Source organism: Mobula birostris, chromosome 24 (genome assembly GCF_030028105.1).
Source record: "Mobula birostris isolate sMobBir1 chromosome 24, sMobBir1.hap1, whole genome shotgun sequence".
NCBI lineage: Eukaryota > Metazoa > Chordata > Chondrichthyes > Myliobatiformes > Myliobatidae > Mobula > Mobula birostris.
Genome location: NC_092393.1, coordinates 58,466,435 through 58,484,040, shown reverse-complemented (window position 1 = coordinate 58,484,040; position 17,606 = coordinate 58,466,435). Strand labels below are relative to the sequence as shown.

Sequence of the window (17,606 nt, the reverse complement as noted above, 5' to 3'; positions counted from 1 at the left end):
AACTTGGGAACCTTCGCTCCAGAGTTCAGCACTGATGTCACTGCGCCACCAGCCGGCCTATATGATGATATAAACTTTTATTAGAGATGAGCGCTATTTGTCGTACCTACATCAAAATATCAGCAAAATGCGCCATTGTGTCAACAACCAGCACTAGCCAAGGATGTGCTGGGGGCAGCCCACAAGTGATGCCATGCTTCTGGTGCCAACATAGTACACCCACAATTTACTAACCCTAACCTGTATGTCTTTGGAATATGGAAGGAAACCGGAGAACCCGGAGGAACTCACGTGGACAGGGTAAAATGTATAAACTTGTTACCGACAGCAATGCACGTTTATTGTCACAATAGATGGATACATTGGAATTTGTGCAGCACGTGACAAGTAAAGCTAATCTTTAATGTTTAATGAAGAAAACTGATTAAAAAAAACCCTATCAGTAAAAAATAAAGACTTGCTGTAAAATTCTATGAATGGCACCAATAATTAAGCATCTGTAAGTCTGCACTGTCTCTTCCATTTGTATGATGATGGGACGCTGACTTCAAAGTGCTTAGAACAACAAGATTTACTGTGGTACGTGTCCCTGTCTATTCCAGAGTCGTCATGCTAATAAACAGTATTCAATATTGCACTGAGACTCAGACTGTGCTTCTCATGCAGATATCTATATAATTCCTATACCGACAGACATCAAGTTAAGTGGCAAAAAAACAACAGATTCGAACACAGGCAACAAAGGCAAGGGCTGATGAAAGCCACTTGCTCCGTCAGCTGTTAATTAAAGACCTGAGCAGGGGGGTGCCTGAAATTTAAAAGTGGTGAAGCATTTATACATAAAACTCAGAAGCTCCTGGGGATACTCAATCTATGGACAGGGAGGAAGTGGGCTAACTGCTGGAAAAAAACTCAAAGCTGCTCCTGTAGAATTTCTTTTTAACATCAAATGAACGCTCTCTGGAAACAAATTTGGCAACAACAGTGGCTCAAGCTGCACTGAGTGGAGATCTGAGTATGGTCACTTCACGGCAATCCTTAGTGGCCGAAATGGAATTGTATTCAACCCATCACTGGTTCAGCTACCTGATGTACCGGGTTCAGGTGGTAAAGGGCAGTCCAGCTGGTTCTGTGAAGCAAGATGCACCTTCCATGAGTATTAAGGCCTCAGGAGGAGTAAGGCTGTGTCACTGGTAGTTTTTTGACAAACGGTGAATCTGATGCCAAAGCACACACAAAATGCTGGAGGAACTCAGCAAGCCAGACAGCATCTATGGAAATGAGTACAGTCGATGTTTCGGGCCAAGACCCTTCAGCAAGACTGGAGGAAAAAAAGCTGAGGAGTAGAGTTAAAATGTGGGGGGAGGGGAGGGAGAAACACAAGGTGATAGGTGAAATTGGGAAGGGGAGGGGTGAAGTAAAGAGCTGGGAAGCTGATTGGTGAAAGAGATACAAGGCTGGAGAAGGGGGAATGTAATAGGAGAGGACTGAAGGCTACGGACGAAAGAAAAGCGGGGAGAGGCACCAGAGGGAGGCAATGGACAGACAAGCAAATAAGGTGAGAAAGGGAAAAAGGGATGGGGAATTATGGAGGGGGAGCATTACCAATAATTTGAGAAATTGATGTTCATACAATCAGGTGGGAGGCTACCCAGACAGAATATAAGGTGTTGCTCCTCCAACCTGAGTGTGGCCTGATGACGGCAGTAGAGGAGGCCAAGGATAGACATACTGTATCAGACTAGGAATGGGAAGTGGAATTAAAATGTGTGGTCACTGGGAGATCCCACTTTTCCCGGCAGATGGAGTGTAGGTGCTTGGCGAAGCAGATTTCTCAATTTCTCGAACTTCTGGTAATGCACCCCCCACCTTCACCATTCCCCATCCCCTTTTCCGTCTCTCACCTTATCTCCTTGTCTGCCCATTCTGGTGCTCTTTCGTCCACAACCCTCTGCCCTCTCCTATTAGATTCCCCCTTCTCCAGCCCTGTATCTCTTTCACCAATCAACTTCAGCTCTTCACTTCACTGCTCCCCCCTCCAGGTTTCACCTATCACCTTCTGTTTCTCTCTCCCCTCCACCACCTTTTATCTCTACTCCTCAGCCTTTTCTCCAGTCCTGCTGAAGGGTCTCAGCCTGAAATGTCGACTGTACTCTTTTCCATAGATGCTGCCTGGCCTGCTGAGTTCCTCCAGCGTTTTGTGTGTATTGCTTGGATTTCCAGCAGCTGCAGATTCTCTCTTGTTTCTGGTGCCAGAATTTTGCCTCTGTCAAAACTGTTTAGCATTTGTTAAAGTTATTCAATTAAAAATAAAACTATCCCAACTGTTTTAAGTAATTAAAATGCTTACATCATTTAAAAATAAAAAAGGACACTAAAATATGAAGAAATAAATTAAAACATGTAAAAAATAAATGTTACAACACGAGAAATTCTGCAGGTGCTGAAAATCCGAGCAATACACACAAAATGCTGGAGGAACTCAGCAGGCCAGGCAGAATCTACGGAAATGACTAAAATGTTGATGTTTCGGTCCAATACCCTTCTTCAGGATTGGAAAGGAAGGGGGAAGATGCCTCCTTATTTAAAAAATCAATTTTCCATTTGCTCTTAATATTTAGGCCGGGAATCGCTATTGAAGTGAATAGAGGCTTCAAAAAGCCGGATGTGACTGGTGAGGGAAGGCAGTGTCAGATTGTCCAGTACCTGTGTCCATCACTCTGCACATCTTGAACCTCACAGGTACCTTCAAGACCACTGGCTACAGCTAATGTGGACACAAAAGATTCTGCAGATGCTGGAAAGTTTGAGCAATGCACACAAAATGCAGGAGGGACTTGGTAAGTCAGGCAACATCCACTGAGAGGAATAAGCAGTCGATGTTCTGGACTGAGACCCTTCATCAGAACTGGAAAGGAAGGGGGCAGAAGCCAGAATAAGGTGTGGAGAAGGGAGGTAGGAGTACAAGCTGGAAGGTGATAGGTTAGTTCAGGTGAGGGAGAAGTTGGGTGGGTAGGGAGGGTGGATGAAAAGGAATAAGGAGCTGAAGAATAAAGCATCTGATAGATGAAGACAGTGGAGCTTAGAAGGAGGTAGGGAACCAGAAGGATGTGAAGGGCAGGTCATGAGGGTGGAGAAGGGGAATAGGAGGAGTGAGAGGGCCACCAGAATGATGGAAACCAAAGGGAAAAGACAGAATAGAAGAACTAACATGGTTTGGTCTCATGGACTATCTATGATAACTCCTGAGTGAATATCATGTTCACCAACAAACACAGCAGTTCAATGGAAGCTGAGGTTTTCTCAAATACCTGGACGATGTAGCCATTAAGCAAGAATATGAACACATAGCTCATAGGTCTTGAAGTTAAAATCTAATGCCATGTGAAAAACAACCAATGAGAACATTAGTAATATATGACATGGATACTACAGAACAGAGCTTCCATAGTCTTAATTCCAATCCGTGGGTGGCATGGTAGTGCAGCCGTTAGCGTAACACTGTCACAGCGCCAGTAACCCGGGACCTGCTGCTGTCTGTAAAGAGTTGGTACGTTCCTCCTGTGACCTTGTCAGTTTGCAACGGGTGCTCTGGTTTCCTCCTACATTCAAGAGATGTATGGGCTAGTATGTTATTTGGTCACATGGGTGTAATTGGGTGGTAAGGGTTTGTTGGGCCAGAATGGTCTCTTACTGTACTGTATCTCTAAATAAATCAAAGTAAGCAGAGAAAGTTTTGGAGTTTAGTAAGCAGCAGGCAGAGGGACTGCTATCACCAGCTGATGATTCTCCAGGTCTCAAGATTCCTATTTGGAAATAAGTCATTGTTCTTTCATCAGCAGCTGGAACTCCCCAGCTGGAACTCGACCACCACTAGCTATAGAGGTAGGATGCGGCAGACCAATTTACCTCTTTCTGTGTATGATATTTCCTATTCTAGAAAGTGACTCATCAAGACCTTCTTAGGAACAATAAATCCCATCCTATGATAGAAAGTAAAGACATCTAATCTCTTCAGGGAGCTTAAAAAGTAGAATCACCATTCATGGTGTTTGTCTGACAATTATTAATCAATTAGTCAATGCCAGCTCTTGGAAGGGAAATATGCAAATAAAAAGACTCATCTCTGCAGCCATTCTCACCATTCTTTGGTTTATTTATCTTGGGACACAAAATACTATGAGGACATGGGATAAAAAAAAACTTGAAAAAAAATCCATGTCGTTATGGTTACATTTGGTGTTTGGTAGTTTCTCCACAAATCTCATTACAATGATCCCCATTGTATGACTTGGGCATGGGTACGATTGAGGATTTTTCCAGGCCCTTCCTAATTTCAAAAGAGAACTTGAAAAACTGGTTGACTGAAGGTGCATTTGATGCATCCGTACAGAGTTCTGTATAATCCTGGCCCAAGTGTTCAATGTGCATTCTACCTACCCATTGTCTTCCTAACTCTTCAAGACACTTTGGCCCTTTGCCAAGATTCATTCCCATAACAGAGCGTAAAACACTTCAGTGCAGTACAGGCCCTTCAGCCCACAATATTGTGCCAACCTTTTAACCTTCTCTAAGATCAGTCTATTCTTTCTTCCTATATAACCCTCTATTTTTCTATCATCCATTTGCCTACCTAAGAGTTTCTTAAATGACCCTAATGAATGTATCTGCCTCTTACCACCACCTCCGGCAGTGGTTCTGTGTAAAGAACATATCTCTGACATCCACTCTGTACTTTCCTCCAGTCACCTTAAAATGTTGTCCCCTCATATTAGCCATTTCTGCCCTGGGAAAATTATCTGGCTATGCACGTGCTCCATGCCTCTTTATAAATTTGTACATAAATACTTACTTATTTTTCATCCTTGTCTTTATTGAGCTCCTCTAAGTTCCTTATACAATTTTCTTCATTTGTGCCGTATATTTCATTTACCCTACAACTCCATGGGCATCCTCTGGTCTGCCGTGAATGTTGAGCTTCTTCTCCCTGCTGCATTTCCACCAGTGCAGGAGCCTTCCCTCAGCCACCTGCAGACTACGATATTTACCCAAACACTGCTCCCTGCCTAAATCTCCCCATATTCCAAAGATCATAAGTCAAAGGAGCCAGAATTACATCATTCGGCCCATCAAGTCTGCTCCACCATTCCATCATGGCTGATTAATTTTCTCTCTCAAGGTACAAAAGTCTACTGTAGTAGAGAATAGTAGATTTACATTTCAAAATAATTTTCAAAGTTCAAAGTAAATTTATTATCTAAGTACAATATGTTACCATATAGTACCTTGAGATTCATTTTCTTTGAGGGCATTTACAGGAACATAAAGAAAAACAATAACATTTATAAAAAAAAACTCTTCTACTCTGCTTTCAATCAGATTTTAATTTTCCTCTCCTGCTGCATGGCATTTCCCACTGGGGCACAGTATGTTATTTCGCTCACTGAGCCTACAGCAGTTCTCTCAGAGAGCAAGCATTTAGTCCCATTACCATGCTCTGTCCTTAACTTAATGTAATTTTCCTCTTTCAAAGTTACCTATACCCCTTTGAGGGGGTTTCCTTTCCTTCTGAAAGTTTTCCCTTTTTGGAAACGAGGACTCTCACTGATTTCTTTACTGCTAACGTTTAAAACAACCCTTGACCTTTGCCAGAAACTGTAAGTTCCCAGTATTTATTTGCACTTGTTAAATTCTGACAGATCTGATCCGAACAGCTCAGACACTTGAAGTGGAAACTTTGCCTGCACTCCACAGTTCACCAAGACCACTTATTGCCTTTAGCTCCCATGATGCAAAGCTGCCCCCCATTGGGTCTCCCCGCACTATCAGCACTTTGGAGTCCTGTTTCATGTACTGAGTGGCTGCTGTGAGAATGAACCAGTTCACCTGTCCCAGCTCTTCTCTGAAGTGATTCCATTGACAGAATAAAGCTGACAAAAAGAGACAGAATAAGGAATGCAAAACGGCTAAGGAAGAATGGTTACTACTTAAATGAAGGCCTCTCAACCAGTATGGTAAATGTTGTCTCCGTGTAAAAACCAGTTCTGGCTGTTCCACATCCCTAGCCATTTCCTACAGCACTGAAAGTTATTTCCTTTCAGAGGGAGATGTTCCTGAACACTACCACTGACTCTGTCTTCAACACTAACCCAGTATTGCTTCCAGAAGCTAACCATTCATCTCATGCCTGTTTATTTTCACAAATCACATTCATTTGATGTCTCCTAGCTCTTGATCTGTCTTCCAATGAGAATAATTTCTCTCAGTCTGTCTGGTCTGTACCTCTATCACAAGGGTTCGCAACCTGGGGTCCACAGACCCCTCAGTTTATGGTAGGGGTCCATGGCATAAAAAAGGTTGGGTACCCCCGCTCCATCAGATCTCCTTTGCTTTGAGGAGAACAGCCTAGATCTTCCAGACACATAACTTGTATCCCGTATCCCCAAAACCATCTTCCAATCTGGTCCAAAACCTGCATGGCTTTCTACTGCGCACAATACTTCAGCTGTGATTGTCCAAGAGTTCAATAAAGATTTGTCATGCCTCCTTCCTATTGTACCCTTTGTTTTCATTTACAAAGCACTGCATGCTGGAGGGCTTTTCAACTATTTCTCAACATGCTCTGCCTCTATCAAACTATGTACCTTTTCTCAATATCTCTCTATTCTTCCATCCCTTTTAGATCTGTGGATTTGTGTCCGTTAGTTTATATTACCTCCTCTAATTCCTTTTACTAAAATATAATACTTAATATTTCTCAGCTCTGCACTGACTCACCCAGTCTACCAGCCTGTCTTTTCGAGGCTATTGCAATATTCTTCATAGTTCACTCTCTCTTCAGGTTTTGTGTCACCTGTACTTATAAAACTCATGTTACTTACACCCAAGATTAAGTCATTATTCATGAAAAGAACAGCAGCATTCCTTATACCAACTCTTGAGAAACTCCACAATGCATTTCACTCCAGTCCTAAATAACTTTCAATGTTATTTAGTCGATTTTCTATCCATGCTGCTGTTTTATTTCATGGACTTCATTCTTATGACCATAAGGCATAGGAGCAGAATTAAACCATTTGGACCATCAAATCTGCTCCACCATTTGATCATGACTGATTTATTTTCCTTCTCAGCCCCATTCTTCTGCCTTCTCCCCTTAATCTTTGATGCCCTTACTAATCAACAAACTATCAACGCCTGCTTTAAATAGACCCAATGATTTTGCCACAGATGGCTATGGAGGCCATGCATTCCACAGATTCACCACTCTCCAGCTAAAGGAGTTCTTCCTCATCTCTGTTCTAAATGGATCTCCTTCTTTTCTGAGGCTGTGCCCTCTGGTCCTAGATTCTCCCACTATTGGAAACGTTCTATCCACATCCACTCTGTCTAAGCCTTATAATATTTGACAGGTTTCAATGAGATCCTTTCTCATTCTTCTAAACTCCAGTGGGTACATGCCCAAAGCCATTAAATGATCCTCATACATTATAGTATAATGATGAGATAATGGAGAGGATGGAAGGATATTGATCAAGATCAGTATCAGGTTTAATATCACTGGCATATGTCGTGGAATTTGTTAACTTTACGGCAGCAGTACAATTCAATACATGATAAATAAATATAGAGGAAAAAGCTGAGTTATATTATGTATATGTGTATTAAATAGTTAAAATAAATCGTGCAAACAACAGAAATAAGAAAGTAGCGAAGTAAAGTTCATGGGTTCAATGTCGTTTAGAAATAGATGACAGAGGAGAAGAAGCTGTTCCTGAATCACTGAGTGTGTGCCATCAGGCTTCTGTACCTCCTTCCTGACAGTAACAGTGTGAGGGGGGTAATGTCCTGGGCAGTGGGGATCTTTAATGATGGACACTGTTTTCCTGACGCACCACTCCTTGAAGGTGTCCTGGATACTACGAAGGCTACTACTGTCACTTACTTTGATCTTATCCAGTAGCCTCCCCACCCCCAAGACCGGATGGTGATGCAGACAGTCAGAATGCTCCCCACGGTACATTATTGAGTGTTTTAGTTGACAAACCAAATCTCCTCAAACTCCTAATGAAATATAGCTGCTGTCTTGCCTTCTTTATAACTGCAACAATATGCTGCATCCAGGTTAGGTCCTCAGAATTATTGACACCCAGAAACTTGAAATGGCTCACCCTCTCCACTTCTGATCCCCCTTTGAGGACTGTTTATGTTCCCTCGTATTACCCTTTCTGAAGTCCACAATCAGTTGCTCGGTCATGTTGATGTTGAGTGCAAGGTTGTAGCTGCGACACCACTCAACCAATTGGTATATTTCACTCAATGTCAAGTACGAGTAAATGGGATTACTACAGATAGGCACTTGATGGTCAGCATGGACATAGTGGGCCAAAGCACCTGCTTCTATACTGTATGATTCTATAACTTTTCTCACTACTGAGGTTAAACTGATTAGCTTTTTTTTAGATAATGAGAACACTCAGTCCTCGTTTATTGTCATTTAGAAATGCATGCATGCATACATTAAGAAATGAAACAATGTTCCTACAGAGTGATATCACAGAAAAACAGGACAAACCAAAGACTAACACTGACAGAACCACACAATTATAACATATAGTTACAGCAGTGCAAAGCAATACCATAATTTGATAAAGAGCAGACCATGGGCACGGTAAAAAAAAGTCTCAAAGTCCCGATCAACTCCCGAGTCCCCGATAGCAGGCGGCAAAAGGAAGAAATTCCCTGCCGTAAACCTCCAGGCACCAACAACTGCCGATGCATTGGAAGCACCTGACCACAGCTGACACTGAGTCCGTCCGTCCAAAATCTTCGAGCCTCCGACCAGCCCCTCCGATACAGCCTCCTGAGCGCCATCCTCTGCTGAGCGCCTTCGACCTTGCCCTGGCCACCGAAACAAGCAAAGCTGAGGATTCCGGGCCTTCTCCTCCAGAGATTTCAGACCACACAGTAGCAGCGGCAGTGAAGTTTCTCCAGATGTTCCTCCGTACTCTCACGTCTGTCTCCATTAAATCAGAATTGTGCACGGTACCCTACTTGACACATAACAAATATCATTCACCAGAGTGGCCGCGCGCTCTGCATCGCACCGCCATCTTCTCCTTCTCTTAGTAATTACTAAGTTGATCTTTACATCCATTTCTGAAAGACTGTAGATTTTTGTCTCCCCAGGCATCACCCCTGAAGCTGTTGATGTTTGTAAGACAACAGCTAGAATTTAGACAACTTCCTCTCTCGCCTGCCTCACTGAGCATGGTGGGAATGCATTTGAGCACCGTCGTCTCCATGATGCCTCAGAAGCTACATATAACCCAGATTCAGACATACTTCACTGCTGCGGGGTCAATCCCTGGAATACCTTCAACCACATAGACTGCACAGAGAGCAGCATTACACCCATACTGATTCAAACAGAGTCAAGGAATGGACAGCAATATCCGGCTTCACAAAATATACCACAGTACAAATATTAATAAAGGAAATGAACTGAAACTTGACTGTATAATAAATCTATAGAAGTAGATTAACATTTTATTTTAGCAATCTGAATGAAAATTGAAAAAAGGTGGTGATCTGTTCATCTTCAGGTCCCTCAAGTTCAAACCATCCTTTTCCTTGGACATTGTTTTGAAGCACAGTAAAGATGAGATTAGATTAGCATTTCACTTGTTAAATGTACATCAAAACATACAGTGAAATGCATGTGAAATGCAAGTTTGGCTCAATGATCAACACAATTCAAGGATGTGCTGGGGCTGGGGGTGTGGGGGGGTGGGAGCTTGCAAGTGTTGCCACGCTTCCAGCGCTAACATAACGTGCCCACAATTCACTAACCCTAATCTGTAAATCTCTAAAAGGTGAGAGGAAACTCACACAGTGACGGGGTGGATAGTTTGCCTCCGGAGGCGGAGGCAGAGGGATCGAGAAAGGGAAGGGAGGTGTCAGAAATGGACCATGTGAATTTGAGGGTAGGATGGAAGTTAGTAGTGGAGTTGGTGAAATTGCATTCTGCATAAATGCAGGACGCAGCACTAATGAAACTGTTGATATAGTGGAGAGAGTTGGAGAAAAGTGCAGAAATAGGTTTGGAACAAAGACTGCTTTTTGTAGCTAACAAAAAAGAGCACAGCTAGAGTACGTGCAAGCACCCATGGCTACACTTTAGACTTCATAGTGTTCAGAAACTTAAGTATAGTTTGATGCAGACTGATATTCCCAATAGAGTGAGACACAATCAGATGCCACAGACAAGAGAAATCTGCAGATGCTGGGAATCAAAGCAACACACACAAAATGCTGGAGGAACTCAGCAGGCCAGGCAGCATCTATGGAAAAGAGCAAACATTCGACGTTCTGGGTCGAGACCCTCCTTCAGGACAATCGATAAAGCATGATACTAAGACCCTATCCTACTTCTCAGAGCGCTATTGTGAAGAACAACCAGGTAATTCTCTAAATACTGTACATTCCAGAAAACTAAAAGAAAACCAGAAAATGCTGGACCTGATCGATAGGTCTGTAAAGCATCAACTGAGTGGTTCAACCTGAAACATCATCTCTATCTCTACTGATATAATCTGACTGGCAGAGTATTTTGATCAAAATTTCCCCAGTGTGCTAAGTGCTCTTTATTTTTTAAACAACATTACTGAAAAAAGATACATGTGTGCAATACACTTCCGCATTTCTTACCTTCCAACAGTAGCTACTCTTCGTGACCTGCCAAGCAGTTTGCAATGAATAGAAATGCTGGAACACAAGGGAATCAATGGTACACGCCTAATGTTACTAAATCAGGAAGTTATTTCACTAGCAGCTTTTGTTAGATCCCATCAATAATTCTGCAGCAGACAGAAAACTAGCTGCATTGAATTAAATTTTAAATACCTCTCTCCAAAAGCTGTACACTGGAGAATAGTGAAGCAAGTTGGAATAGTATCTTCACTTGCAAGACAGCATTCAGAGTTGAGACCAAAAACGAAGCATTCCTTCCTTAGATAGGGACTGTCAACCCTACATTAATTTGGGAAATATCAAATTCAATCTGTGTTTAATTATATTGGCACGAAGCTGTCTACAATTTAGATCTAATTGCACTAAAGTTAATTACCTGCTTCAGAAAGGCTGCTGTACCAAGTGGAGTACAAAAGTAGTAAAGCCTCCCCACTGTCCAGCACATCTACATGAAGTGTAGATGGGAAATATCATGCTGTTGCAAGCAAAGGGTGACCCTTTGAAGTTGTGACTGAAAGACATGCAGCTAGCCAGAGCCATTAAGTTTGCATGGAGAACACTAAGTCCAAACTATAAACTCAGATTCAGATTTACTTATCACGTGTACATCGATACATCCAGTAAAATGTGTCACTTGTGCTAACAACCAGCACACCCAAGGATATGGTGGGGGCAGCCTGCAAATGTTGCCACACATTCTGGCACCAACGCAGCATGCCTACAAAGTTGCACAAAACAACACAAGCTGCAACAATGGCAGCAAAACATGCCTCTTTCCCATCTCTCCCATTTACCCACCCATATACCCAGACAAGCCTCCAACTCTAGGTCAGGCTGCCTCCAGGGCTCTGATCTTTGTCGCTGGATTCTTGGACTCCAACTTCGGACTTCGTCCCAGGATGCCAAAGTTCACCTGTCTTCATAATGCCATCTAACACTGACAAAGCAGGACGCAGCATAAGAAATAAGGTGGATGATCTTGTTGTACAGCTACAGATTGGCAGGTATAATATTGTGGCCATCACTGAGACCTGGCTAAAGGATGCATGTCTCTGGGAGCTGAACGTCCAAGGATACACGGTGTATCGGAAGGATAGGAAGGTAGGCAGAGGGGAAGGCGTGGCTTTATTGGTAAGAAATGATATTAAATAATTAGAAAGAGGTGATATAGGATCAGAAGGTGCAGAATCTTTATGGGTTGAGCTAAGGAATAGCAGGGGTAAAAGGACCCTGGTGGCAGTTATTTATAGGCCTCCAAACAGCTGCAGGGATGTGGACTACAAATTACAACTGGAAATAGAAAAGGCTTGTCAGAAGGGCAGTGTTATGATAATTGTGGGGGATTTTAACATGCCAGTGGATTGGGAAAATCAGGTCGGCACTGGCTCTCAAGAGAGAGAATTTGTAGAATATCTGCGAGATGGCTTTTTAGAACAGCTTGTTGTTGAGCCCACTAGGGGATCGGCTGTACTGGATTGGGTATTGTGTAATGAACCAGAGGTGATTGGAGAGATTGAGGTGAAGGAACCCTTAGGAGGCAGTGATCATAACAAAATTGAGTTCACTGTGAAATTAGAAAAAGAGAAGCCGAAATCTGATGTGTCGGTGTTTCAGTGGAGTAAAGGAAACTACAGTGGCATGAGAGAGGAACTGGCCAAAGTTGACTGGAAAGAGACACTGGCGGGAAAGACGGCAGAGCAGCAGTGGCTGGAGTTTATGCAAGAAATGAGGAATGTGCAAGACAGGTATATTCCAAAAAAGAAGAAATTTTCGAGTAGAAAAAGGATGCAACCGTGGTTGACAAGAGAAGTCAAAGCCAAAGTTAAAGCTAAGGAGAGGGCATACAAGGAAGCAAAAATTAGTGGGAAGACAGAGGATTGGGAAGTCTTTAAAACCTTACAAAAGGAAACCAAGAAGGTCATTAAGAGAGAAAAGATAAACTATTAAAGGAAACTAGCAAATAATATCAAAGAGGATACTAAAAGCTTTTTCAAGTATATAAAGAGTAAAAGACAGGTGAGAGTAGATATAGGACCGATAGAAAATGATACTGGAGAAATTGTAATGGGAGATAAGGAGATGGCAGAGGAACTGAACAAGTATTTTGCATCAGTCTTCACTGAGGAAGACAGCAGGATACCGGACACTCAAGGGTGGCAGGGAAGAGAAGTGTGCGCAGTCACAATTACGACAGAGAAAGTACTCAGGAAGCTGAATAGGCTAAAGGTCGATAAATCTCCTGGACCAGATGGAATGCACCCTCGTGTTCTGAAGGAAGTAGCTGTGGAGATTGCGGAGGCATTAGCGATGATCTTTCAAAAGTCGACAGATTCTGGCACGGTTCCGGAAGACTGGAAGATTGCAAATGTCACTCCGCTATTTAAGAAGGGGGGAAGGAAGCAAAAAGGAAATTATAGACCTGTTAGCTTGACGTCGGTGGTTGGGAAGTTGTTGGAGTCGATTGTCAAGGATGAGGTTACAGAGTACCTGGAGGCATATGACAAGATAGGCAGAACTCAGCATGGATTCCTTAAAGGAAAATCCTGCCTGACAAACCTATTACAATTTTTTGAGGAAATTACCAGTAGGCTAGACAAGGGAGATGCAGTGGATGTTGTATATTTGGATTTTCAGAAGGCCTTTGACAAGGTGCCACACATGAGGCTGCTTAACAAGATAAGAGCCCATGGAATTACAGGAAAGTTACATACGTGGATAGAACGTTGGCTGATTGGCAGGAAACAGAGAGTGGGAATAAAGAGATCCTATTCTGGCTGCCGGTTAGGGATCAGTGTTGGGGCCTCTTCTTTTTACATTGTACATCAACGATTTGGATTATGGAATAGATGGCTTTGTGGCTAAGTTTGCTGACGATACGAAGATAGGTGGAGGGGCCAGTAGTGCTGAGGAAACGGAGAGTCTGCAGAGAGACTTGGATAGATTGGAAGAATGGGCAGAGAAGTGGCAAATGAAGTACAATGTTGGAAAGTGTATGGTTATGCACTTTGGCAGAAAAAACAAACGGGCAGACTATTATTTAAATGGGGAAAGAATTCAAAGTTCTGAGATGCAACGGGACTTGGGAGTCCTCGTACAGGATTCCCTTAAAGTTAACCTCCAAGTTGAGTCGGTAGTGAAGAAGGCGAATGCAATGTTGGCATTCATTTCTAGAGGAATAGAGTATAGGAGCAGGGATGTGATGTTGAGGCTCTATAAGGCGCTGATGAGACCTCACTTGGAGTACTGTGGGCAGTTTTGGTCTCCTTATTTAAGAAAGGATGTGCTGACGTTGGAGAGGGTACAGAGAAGATTCACTAGAATGATTCCGGGAATGAGAGGGTTAACATATGAGGAACGTTTGTCCGCTCTTGGACTGTATTCCTTGGAGTTTAGGAGAATGAGGGGAGACCTCATAGAAACATTTCGAATGTTAAAAGGCATGGACAGAGTGGATGTGGCAAAGTTGTTTCCCATGATGGGGGAGTCTAGTACGAGAGGGCATGACTTCAGGATTGAAGGGCGCCCTTTCAGAACAGAAATGCGAAAAAATTTTTTTAGTCAGAGGGTGGTGAATCTATGGAATTTGTTGCCACGGGCAGCAGTGGAGGCCAAGTCATTGGGTGTATTTAAGGCAGAGATTGATAGGTATCTGAGTAGCCAGGGCATCAAAGGTTATGGTGAGAAGGCGGGGCAGTGGGACTAAATAGGATAAAATGGATCAGCTCATGATAAAATGGCGGAGCAGACTCGATGGGCCAAATGGCCTACTTCTGCTCCTTTGTCTTATGGTCTGATGGTCTTATGAAATAACCGGAACATCAAACACATGATCATACAGTGCAGAAGGAGCACACAGGGACTGTATTAGTTCTTTGAAAGAACTATATAATGGTTCAAATGGTTCAATTTAATAATCAGAGAATGTGTGCAACCTGAAATTTTTACTCTTTGCAAACATCCACAAAACAGAAAAACACAAAGAATGAATGAATGAATGACAGAAACGTTAGATCCCCAAAGCCCACTCCTCCTTCCCACTCAAAAGCAGCAGCAAAGACATCCACACTCCCACTTCCCCTGCCCCCCTGTCCCAACTCGTTCCGGCAAAAGCACTGACCCCCCCACCACCACCTAAGGAATAGCAAACTCCCAAAGAGACCATGGTCTACAGTCCATCAAAAAATTACTCCCCATCCCAAAACTTCTATATTTCAGACAAGCTCTCTCTCACCAGCGAGGGAGAGGGAGATATTGCTCCTGCAACAAACAAGAGCAGGAGACTAGCAGCTCGTTGTTTTGATGTTATAATCTCCCGCGTTGATGCATGAATTATTCTGTTGCCCTATCCTCAAAGTACTGCCAAATTCTCCTTTTCGGGAGTTTATCCAATTATTATTTTATCAACCACTCTGCTTTTTTTCTTTGAAGAGCACTCTATTAGTTGTTTGTCTGGTTTTGCTTCTTGTTCATTACCTGTTCCTGGGTGTCCAGCTCCTTGTGTTGCATCTCCATCTCTAATGCTTGGATCCGGTTGCGATAGTTTTCTGCCTCATTCACTAGGGCCTAAATGAAAATCATTAAAGAGACAAAGTTAACTGTGTGGCACTGGTCAGAGATGTTGACACTCAGTCTTTAAAAAGACCAGTGTGATAATGTCTGATGGTCAAGTGTCATACATTTTATAAAACTGTATAATATCATGAGGGGCATAGGGACCTTTCAGAAGTCTATAAGATCATGGGAGGCAATGCACATGGTCTTTATCCCAGGGAAAGGGTACTGAAAACCGGAGGGCACGGGATTAAGGTGAGACAGAAAAGATTTACAAAGGACTTAAGGGGCAAATTCTGTACACAGAGAGTGGTGCGTATATGAAATGAATTGTCAGAGAAAGTAGTAGAGCACAGTACAATAACGACATTTAAAAGATGTTTGGATAAGGACATGGTTTAGAGAAGGTTTGGAGGGATATGGGCCAAATGCAGACAAATGTGACTAGCTTAGATGGCATGGACAAGTTGGTCTGAAGGGCCTGTTTCTGTGCTGTATTATTCTATGTCAAAAGATCTACAAAAGGCAAGATGTATTCCCTCAATATGGAATGGATACACAATTTCTGTCTTTCCCTATCCTTCCCAGATGTTAGGTAGGAGATGACAACCTTACTGTTTCTGTGGAATGTTCTCTTCGACAAACGGAAGTGACTCAGAAAGTTGCAGGTGTTGCACTGTACTGAATTGGGCTTCATTGAAATTGCTACATCTGATCCACACTTCACCAGTAAAAGTACCCAATAAGTACAAATGTGATCAACAATAGTGCTCTCTTAAACAAAACATGTATAAAGGCTCTGATGAAAGATGATTGGCCTGAAATGTGAACTCTCTTTCTCCAGCATCCAGCGTTTTCCAATTTCAGATTTCCAGAATCTGCTGTACTTTTCTCTTGACGTAATGGGCACTTCATTGTTTGATTGATTGCACTCAAAGGAGTGGACAAAGTACAAAATGTCCACAGCCCCAATCTTTGCCATCCAGACAACCTCACTTCCTGGCTACAGCCCTCAGCCCCTCCACTACTCCCGGTCCACAGCCTCCTCCTTCCCCACATACTCACAGCTACACCTTGCACCTATTTAAATTTCTGGGTCACTCCTTAACACCTTCCCTATCTATGGTCATCTTAATCTGCATTAAACCATGACTTCCTTGAGAAATGTCTGTGCTACTTGAGCATGGTGCGTAGAAGTTAGTGCAAAATTAATGAATTCTCCACCCTAAACATTTTAATAAAAGATAAACTTCCATATATAAATAAAAATCTACTCATGAAACGTTCAGAAGTTCATTGCTTGTCTATGTTTTAATGTTTAAAAGAATCCCAGAAGCCTCATAAATATTTCAGCAGAGATCAGCAACAAGCAGTAATAATTTTGCTTTAATCAACCACTTTGTTTTCCTTTCTAATTGTCAACAAAGAAACCATGATCACAGGAACCCTGTTCACAGGTATCTGATGGTAATAACTAAAAATTACTGGGCATGCTAAATTATGGCTTTGGCAATTCAATCTTCAGATTCTTTTGGAATCATTTTGCAAAACAGAAAAAAATTCAAACCTTCAATTTTTGCAGCTGCATAAAAGATACATTACAAATGCTAAAACCTAAAATGAAACTTCACAAAAGATTTTTCATTAGATGAACGTTATCGTGTTTTATGTTATTAGTTTTTCAATTGTTTTATTATCATCTTATTTTGGACATTATACATTTCAACTACCAAGGAAAGAAAATGCTAACACAATTATTTTGAATGTTTCAGCAGTTTATCCAAACAGACAATAATGATAGACTGTATTTATACTGTTGGTTTATTGCAGGAAAAGGGGGTTTCAAGGTGTCTTGTTTAACTGCAATAGGTAAAAATCAAAATTAAGCTAACAAACTGGATTTTAGGAAGGATGATGTACAGCTTTGATGTTAGTGTCATATAAATGCAAGTTGTTTTAAAGAGGATCCTAAATGAGGCATGGAAGGTGGAGAGGTTTAGTGAGGAAATTGCAGGACATAAACCCCAAACAGCTAATGGCTATTTAAGAGCAAGATGAGGAATTTTAAAAATTGAAGAACACAGACTTCTCAGAGGCTTGCAATGTCATTCATTCAGAGACAGAGGTCAGGTAAGAGATCTTAAATCTGAGAATAAGAATTACCAATTTCTTGTGTTAAAGTGCTATCTTGGTCAATGAATCCATATGCTCAACAGATTTTGAATGAACTGAAATTAATAAGAGCATAAAAATGGAAGTTTGACTTGTAGAGTGTTGACGTTTTCATGCTTGGAAGTTGTCAG

General features: G+C 42.1%; 1 protein-coding gene across 6 annotated transcripts in view; it reads right to left on the bottom strand.

The window, feature by feature from the left end:
- Positions 1 to 17,606, bottom strand: part of cep112 (centrosomal protein 112) — a 546,977-nt gene that overhangs the window by 37,510 nt on the left and 491,861 nt on the right. For all 6 annotated transcript variants that reach the window (XM_072242065.1, XM_072242069.1, XM_072242070.1 and 3 more), the window contains one exon: positions 15,226 to 15,315. In XM_072242065.1, the coding sequence (XP_072098166.1) occupies positions 15,226 to 15,315 (90 nt within the window). The remainder of the gene's footprint in view (positions 1 to 15,225; positions 15,316 to 17,606) is intronic.